This window comes from Quercus lobata, chromosome 1 (genome assembly GCF_001633185.2).
Source record: "Quercus lobata isolate SW786 chromosome 1, ValleyOak3.0 Primary Assembly, whole genome shotgun sequence".
Classification (NCBI taxonomy): Eukaryota; Viridiplantae; Streptophyta; class Magnoliopsida; order Fagales; family Fagaceae; genus Quercus; species Quercus lobata.
In genome coordinates this window covers 19656691-19665221 of record NC_044904.1, presented here as the reverse complement: position 1 = coordinate 19665221, position 8531 = coordinate 19656691, and the positions used below count along the sequence as shown (strand labels likewise).

At 34.5% G+C, this 8531-nt stretch overlaps 1 protein-coding gene across 2 annotated transcripts; it reads left to right on the top strand.

The window, feature by feature from the left end:
- Positions 1-3399: 3399 nt before the first annotated feature.
- Positions 3400-8139, top strand: LOC115982434 (BEL1-like homeodomain protein 1). 2 transcript variants are annotated; one of them, XM_031105044.1, is made up of 5 exons: positions 3400-3423; positions 4420-5459; positions 6016-6395; positions 6536-6596; positions 6755-8039. In XM_031105044.1, exons 2-5 carry the CDS (start codon positions 4578-4580, stop codon positions 7601-7603), a joined length of 2172 nt encoding a protein of 723 aa, XP_030960904.1. In that variant the 5' UTR covers positions 3400-3423; positions 4420-4577; the 3' UTR covers positions 7604-8039. The 2 variants fall into 2 exon arrangements, with proteins under 2 accessions (XP_030960904.1, XP_030960899.1); XM_031105039.1 differs by lacking the exon at positions 3400-3423 and adding an exon at positions 3723-3985 and having other exon boundaries at positions 6755-8139.
- Positions 8140-8531: the final 392 nt, after the last annotated feature.

The following is an 8531-nucleotide window of genomic DNA, read 5'->3' as shown; positions in this document are numbered from 1 at the left end:
TTTTCTTAAATGAATGAGGGAAATTTATCAAAACCTAGGTAACCATAACTTTTTTTTTTTTTTTGGTTTTAATACCCATTGCAGAAAAGATCAGACAAGATTAATGAGCAGTACAGGGTTGAAGAAGATTGACATAGGACTTTGGAACTTGACAGGCTAAAAGATAGGTGGATTTGATGATGATATCTGGCACTGTATAGGTTCTACAGCCTAATATTCCTTCTGTCAGTCTTTCTGAAACTCTTGCTTCCCCTGAAGAGTTGCTTGCCGGCCCGTTGCATCGATAGCTTAAAACCCAATGCCGCACCATTTTCTGCCCTTGATCTTGATTCCTTCAACCTTCAACATTACCGGCCATCCTTGGGTGTCCACGTACTAGGTTCTATACTTATATAGTTTTATTGGCAAATTCGTGAATACAAACTTGTCTAGATATAACTCATAGAGTCTATAGAATTGATTAGACAATGCTCAAGATGTTGGCATTCAATGTGCAAGAACAGGAAAGCTACTAATACAAGAACATAAATTTCATCAAGTTCAACAAATCAAAATAGAAGTTCGATTGAACGAAGGTCGCGGATCAACAAAAATCAGCAAATGTGAAAAGCCCATAACTTGTTCGTTTCAAACCCAAATCGTGATCTTTTTGAGAGAGAGAAGAGTGCCTCCTGTGCTTCCTTTTTTAGATCTGGGACTTTGTACCCAAAGTTCTCTCATATCGACTACCAGTGGTATTCTTTGAAGAAACTCAAGATCCGATGTTGTAGAAGTTGCTGCCTCATACTAGTTATCTAAGGTGCTAGAGATCTAAATCTTTAAGAGTGGTCTTTAAGTTGTAGACTGGAAGTTTACATTGATTCAAAGCTTCAATGGGGTGTTGAAGTGCATGGATTGGAGGTTCACATTTAGAATAGATCTATATCAGAGAAGTCTGTGGGATTCAGAATTAAGTTTGTTAACTTTGGTTAGATTTACTATGAATTGATATTCTGACTACAAATCTTCATTTGATAGTGGATTGTTCATCTTGGAATTGGTTCCCCCAAGTTTTTCCTGTGAAACTGGTTTGGTTTCATTAGTTTTCTAAGTTATCATATCTTGTGTTATTTAATTTTTCGCTATGCATAATATACTTGATTATTTGTTTAATATAAAGCTTGCATAATTAACCTAATTAATCACTTGGTCATAAAACTGGTTAAATCACAGTTTTTCCCAGCGGTCTAAATCTGTCACCATGCTTCTACTTGCTGGTTCAGTTGGTGTTTTTTATGTAAGTCTTTGCATGGGCTCTCGTTGTTGGTGCTGAAAGGCCACATCACACCGGAATGAAAGATGATCTGTCTTTCTTATTGTTTAGGCAAATTTGTTGAAAGTTTTGCAACAATTTATTAAAAATGTGTTCTCTTTTGAGCAACAATATTTAATTTATATCTTCTACATATGCACAAGTGTATTTAAGAAAAAACATAACTAAGTACATATCAAACGTTCATATCTAAGTTTAAAATTACTTATATTCTTTTCTTTTTCCGATTTCATAACAAAAAGAAGGATTTTTTTTTGACCTACTGATATACTTAGTTTTTATTTCTTACAATAATATTTTTGTTTCTACAATCTACAATGCAATAAATTTATTTAACATTTACATTTTTCAAACAAGTATTGAAAACTGAAATTTGTAGTTGAATTAATAATATGTTTTTTTAATAAATAGAATCGTATTAATTTTAAATATTTTGAAATTAATTTTAAATATGTTTGAAACTGTTTTAAATAGGATATAACTTATAAGTAAATTTATAAATTAGAGTGATACTTGGCAGAAAATTAGATATGTAAAATCTAATTTCAATGAAACCTACAAAATTTACAATGAAATTAGAATCTAATTTGGACCTTTTATTGAGTTTATAATTTAATAAATTATATAGAAATATATTAACAATTGCTCATGTAAAAATATATTTATTAATTTTTTTTTTTTTAGTTTTTCTTACTTATGGATATAAATATTACTGATCAAGTCACCTCAGAATCTCCCAATGCATAATGATGAATTTTCTTTCTCATAAGCTCTTAGCCCTATATAAATCTTATATGAATTTAGGACACATATCCAATCACCTAACAAAAATACATTACATAAAATTTTATGATCAATCATATAAATGTGTAGAAGACAATGTTTATTTCCAAAATACTGTCACAGATGTGTACTTATAAAGCAAACTTCATTTTCATACATCTGACATTTCAAAATAGAGGTGACCTCATATTAGAGGGACAGGGAGTCGACCCGTCTAGGCACCATAGGACAAGTCCATAAGTTAATGATAGTTTAGTCAACACCTCGACTTCACCTTTCTCTGCACAAAGGGAAAATCCATAAGTGAGTGACCGTTCAAAAGTTGATTTAGCTCTTTCTTTTCTTTCCTTTTTTTTTTTTTTTTTCTTGGGTAGCGGGAACTTGTAGTTCAAAAGTATAACACCCTTCATATGTCTACGTGCACCACTTCCATTGATTTACAGTATAATTAACAAAAAGAAAATTGAGCGATACTTCTAATTGGATTGTGTTAACGGGCACTGTGAGATGCCTGTTAATGAATTGATTTATATTAGGTTTTTTTTAGTCAGATTTTTTACTAATTTTATAGGATGTGGAACTAGTGAAGTCAATTTTTTGAGTTTCATTTATTATTTCAACTATATTTTCAGCACCTCTCATTAATTAATGCTAATTTTTTATTAGTTAAACCCCACAATAACTCATTCTTAAAAAACACTTTATGGTGTTTGTTAACATAAATTCTACACTATACATAAATTCTAACATTTATTTATTATACTGTTGAAGTCCATCACTTACATGTCACATTAATTTGTAAACATTTTGTAGTAAAATTTATATTGACTTAAGCATTTTACAATTTTTTTTTTTTTTAAGATAGACAATATCATAATTTATAGCTCATGTGCCCTATTAACAGTATATCAAAGAGAAAAATAAAGTGTCAAGAATTTTGTATTTCTATGGTATAGCCTAGGTCGATCTAGGTGTAGTTTAATGGTATAGTCTGGTCTTTCTTATGAGAAAAAGTATGGCTCGAGGAAAGAGAGAGAAAGTACAAGTATTTATTTTCCAAAAGAGTGCTATCATATTCATCTAACAAACTTGTGTGTTGATGGTTGGTTGAGGTGTATCACTTCTATCTTCCAACACTTGCAGCCAACCACAAAAAATAAAAAGAAAATAGAAAAGAAAGAAAATAAATTGGAAAGAAAAAGTGAATGAAAGACAAACAGATATTATAAAGTAAGCAAAGGCCAAGAGACTTCACCAAGACCTGATCACTCGTTCTTACTCTATTATTATGCCTTGGTGGAAGTCGACGTTTCCTCGTTTCTCTGTTTGTAATGTCCTGTTGACCCACTTTCCCCTTGCTGTTTTTTACAGTATTTATTTTTTTTTTTAGTTTTTACATCTCTCTCTCTCTCTCTATCTCTTGCTGCTTCTTTTTTTATAAATTTTATAGTTTTACATCAAACGTGCTTGCATCAAATGATATGAAAGGTATCCCTCAAGTTTTCTATTTCTTTTTTTTCTAGTCCATCTGATCAGGCACCTATCACAAAACAGTGAGAGATAAAAGAAATAGAAGGGTAAACAAGGAAAATAAAAACTATTAATATCTTCAGCTGTCTTTTTTTCTTTTCTTTTTTCCCTTTTTTTTTTAAGATTCATAGAATTTTCTGTGAGACACTTAAAAACTCTTTCTGTCTTTCATTTGTTATATCATTTTCATTTGTAAGAGAATTGCAGAGTTTGTTTTAGTACTATGACGAGCTAGCAAAGTAGCAAACTCTCAAAGCCTAAAGAGAATATTGCTCCCAAACCCATGATAGACAGTCAGAGAGATAGACTGACATGTGCTCAGATGTATCCTCTCCCTCGTGTGTATTTTAGCCATAATTGGTTGGTCCTCTGCGCCTTGTACTACTAGTCTTCAAGCATCTTGATGGGTTTTCTTTTCTTTCCTTTTCTTTTTCAACAATATTTTATTTCTTTCTTTTCGTTATGATCTTTGATGGGTTTTGTGTCAGTCTAAATCATCATCATCTAATTCCTTAAACTAATGTTTCTTTCTCTTTCTATTCCCTATTCCCTATATATCAAAACAACATATATCTATCTAGTTACATATATTACATCTACATCATTCTTCTTCTTCCTTCTTTCTTTCGGATCTTCTTTGCACAGTCTTTGAAAGATTTGCTTATTTTTTTCCAAAAATCATTGTTTCAAAAACACTTTTTTCCTTGATGGGTTTTTTGTATAAAAAATGTTTGCGATCTATAGAGTAATTCAGGGATTGATCATCAGCTTTTTCTCTCTTGCTTTTTCACCAGGATCCGTACGTTCTGCCGTCAATCCTATCGTCCGTACAACTCACATGTGTAAGAAGAGAAAGGAAGATTCTCTGCGCAGCTTAATTGGTATGTCCGTACAGTTACTGTGAAAATAATCTATCCCTGCGCAGCTTTATTTTTTTTCAGAAATCAAATCCATGGCGACGTACTTTCACTCAGAAATCCAAGCCAACACCGGCTCTGATGGGCTACACACACTTTACCTCATGAACCCAAACCCCAACCCCAACTACGTACCCTACTCTGACGCCCAAAATCAACACTCTGCGCCCAACATTCTCTTCCTCAACCCTGCTGCTTCCATTACCAACGCGCTCAACCCATCCAACCTATCTCACGCGCAGCCCCAGAACCAACACCTGGTTGGAATCCCGCTAGCCGCAAACAATTCCAACGATCCCAGCCGTCAATCCTTGCTTGGGCAGCAAGAAATTCCGGCCCTTCATGCCATCTCGGCCCCTCGTGTTCACTACAACTTGTGGGGTCCACTGATGGATCAAGCGGCTTCAGTAACGGTGGCCAGCAGCTCCGGTAGTGGCCCGGAGATGGGTTTTCGAGGCCTGGGGCCAAGTCTGAATCAGCAGCAGCAGCAGGGTTTGTCGCTCAGCCTGTCCTCTCAGCAGACGGCTTTTTATAATAATAGGTCAGTACTTTCAGCTGGCGGCGGCGAGCATGATGTTCCGACGAGTGGTGAAGATTTGAGGGTGTCCGGGAATTCTCCGTCCTCGGTGTCGGCCGTGTCGAATGGGATTTCGGGTGTGCAGAGTGTTATGTTGGGGTCTAAGTACTTGAAGGCTGCACAGGAGCTTCTTGATGATGTTGTGAATGTTGGAAACGAAATCAAAGTGGACTCCATGGAGGGGAACAAAGATAAGATGAAGATGAATAAAGAATCAACGGCCGTGATTGGAGATGATCCGGGTGAGAGTAGCGGAGCTAAGCAAGGAGCTGAGCTCACCACCGCTCAAAGACAGGAGCTTCAAATGAAGAAGACAAAGCTTGTTACCATGCTTGATGAGGTATACTTTTTTTTTTTTTTTTCTTTATTGTTTTTTAATAGAGGTATGTGTATCCAGATTTTGTCAATCCAACTGTGTTTGATATTTAAAATTGGAAACACTTTTTGTAGTTGAATTTTGGTTTTATTTTTAATTGAGTCTGGACTGGAACTCTGGTAATCTGTGAAAACATGTAATCTATGTAAACCTCTCATTTAAGATTCAGGAAAATATAAATTTGAAATTTCACTCTGCAACACTATTTGTAAGAACTAGGCAAATCTATGCCTTATCTTTTGCTATATTTTATATTTTTATTATTCCTAGATTAAAATATAAAAGAGAATATGAATCATTGGTGGGTTTTGGGCCCATTCAGGTCAGTTTCAAGCTCCTTCAGGATTATCCTGCTGACTTTATATTTATTAATTCGAATAAAATAAATTTGGCAAGGGAAAAAGATAAGGGGACTGATGGTATCACACATATAGTATCCCAACTGATCAAAGAGTAAGACAAACTTTGAACTTTGAAGTGTCATAATTTTTAACGCTTTATTTGTTTTGTACTTTCGAAGGTGGAGCAGAGATACAGACAGTACCACCACCAAATGCATATTGTGGTTTCATCATTTGAGCAGGCAGCAGGTCTAGGTTCAGCAAGATCATACACAGCCCTTGCTTTGCAAACGATCTCAAAGCAATTCCGATGTCTCAAAGATACAATTTATTCACAAATAAAAGCCACAAGCAAGAGCTTGGGTGAGGATCAGGATTGCTTAGGAGTTAAGACTGAGGGTGGCTCTAGATTGAAGTATGTGGATCAGCAGCTACGTCAACAGCGGGTTTTACAACAGTTAGGAATGTTGCAACATAATGCTTGGAGACCCCAAAGAGGATTGCCTGAACGAGCAGTTTCTGTTCTACGTGCTTGGCTTTTCGACCACTTTCTACACCCGTATGTTCATAATTTTACATCACATTTATTGTCACATTAATTTATAAACTTCAAATCGATATAAACATTTTCATTTACAAAAAGTTTATATTATGATGTTTGGCTTTATTGCAATATTTAATTTCTACATGCGCTTGCAGGTATCCCAAGGATTCAGATAAAGTTGTGCTTGCAAAGCAAACTGGGCTAACTCGCAGCCAGGTAATATAGATATAATGGATTATAAAGAAATATTTTGAATTATTCATGTGTTGTTTCTTCTGTGTTTTTTTTTTCCTCACCTCCTCAAACTCCAAGTTAAGGAAAACCAAACTAATTAAAGCAAGGGACTAAATTATATTAGTTGTCTAATATTGCAGGTGTCTAACTGGTTCATAAATGCCCGAGTTAGGCTCTGGAAGCCTATGGTGGAAGAAATGTACTTAGAAGAAATCAAGGAACATGAGAGAAATGATTCTGAGGACAATATAAACAAAAGAGAATCCAACAAGGAGGGGTCAACAACAATTGCTCCCGCAGACAGTACTGCTGCCACTAGACTTGATCAAATGAAAGCCCTCCAATCAAAAGCAGAAAACTTCACCAACCAAATGGCTTCTGATCCTAATGAAATCTCAAATTCTTCTTCAATGTCAAAATCCTCCATGGGAGGATCCATTCAAGGTCATAATTCATCAGGCTTCCACCTAGTAGGACTATCTGACATGCAAAGAAGTCCAAAGAAGCCAAGGAGTACTTCTGAATTTCAGAAATATTCTCCAAATAATCTCCTCTCAATGGACATGGAAATGAAACCTGAAGAAACAAGTAGAGAAATTAGTACAAATTTTGGAAGTGATCAAAGGCAAGCCAAGGATGATTACTCTTTAATTAGTGGCACTCATGGTGGTGGGTTTGGTGCATATCCAATAGGAGACATTGGAAGGTTTAATCCTGAGCAATTGGCACAAAGATTTCCTGGAAATGCTGTTTCGCTCACTCTTGGCCTTCCTCACTGTGAGAACCTATCTCTATCAGGAACTCAGCAAAGCTACCTCACGCACCAGAATATTCATATGGGAAGGAGACTGGAAATGGGGACTGGTGAAACTGACTTTTGTGGCATCAATACCCCACAGCCTTCTCATTCTAACACCGGCTATGACAACATTGACATTCAAAACAGAAAGAGGTTTGCTGCCCAATTGTTACCAGATTTTGTGGCCTGATAAATTTGGATATAATTGCCCACTTTCAAATTCTCTTATTTTAGCTCTCCAAATCATTTCCAAGAGTTATCTTGATACTGCAGGTAACTATAACTAGTTAAATGACTTAACAGGCCAAGAAAAGGAAATGGAGAAATTAGTAATTTTTCAGTTTCACTTTCTACTCTCTCTACTAGTGCATTGATCCTAGTGAAAAAGGAGAAGCATTCTTATTCTAGAGAAAGAAGAAAGTTATTGTGGGGGTATACTAGCAGAAAATAATACAAAGCTTAGTGGTTGAATTCATAATTAATGTTGGGGATTGTATATTGTAATGATACTTTTTTAAATAGCTAGGTTGATTGATGATTTTCATGAATATGCAAGTTAGCTATTTCGTACACAGACTTTGTAAAACTTAATTCCTGTAAATGTGTGTATATTTTTTGAGTTTGCAGTCTTGGAAGTGGTGGTGGAATATATGAATAGGATATTTATGTACAAATGGAGAAAGAAATCTATAGGTTCTTCATGTAATAAATAGCTCTTTTTTGCTATGAGCTTGCACCATATATGGATCCTTGTGCGTTCTTAACACATGAAAAATATAAAAGATACTATAAATTTTAGGGTCATGCTAACGAGTGCTCTTAGAGCATTAGTTAACAATCCATTTTAGAAAAATTTTGACACAACTTTTATAGAAAATAAAAAAAAACTATCAAAACATTAATTGTTGTTTTTTCTTTTCCCATAAAAATTTTCTTTAAATGAATTATTAACCAATGTCCTAAGGATATTCGTTAGTATTTCCTTAAATTTTATTATAAAATGTTAACACATAGGTAAAATATTAAAGATACTATAAATTTTATAATAAAATGTTTACAAATTGAAGTGACAATAAATACATTTGATAGATTTCAACAATATAAAAAATAAATGTTTA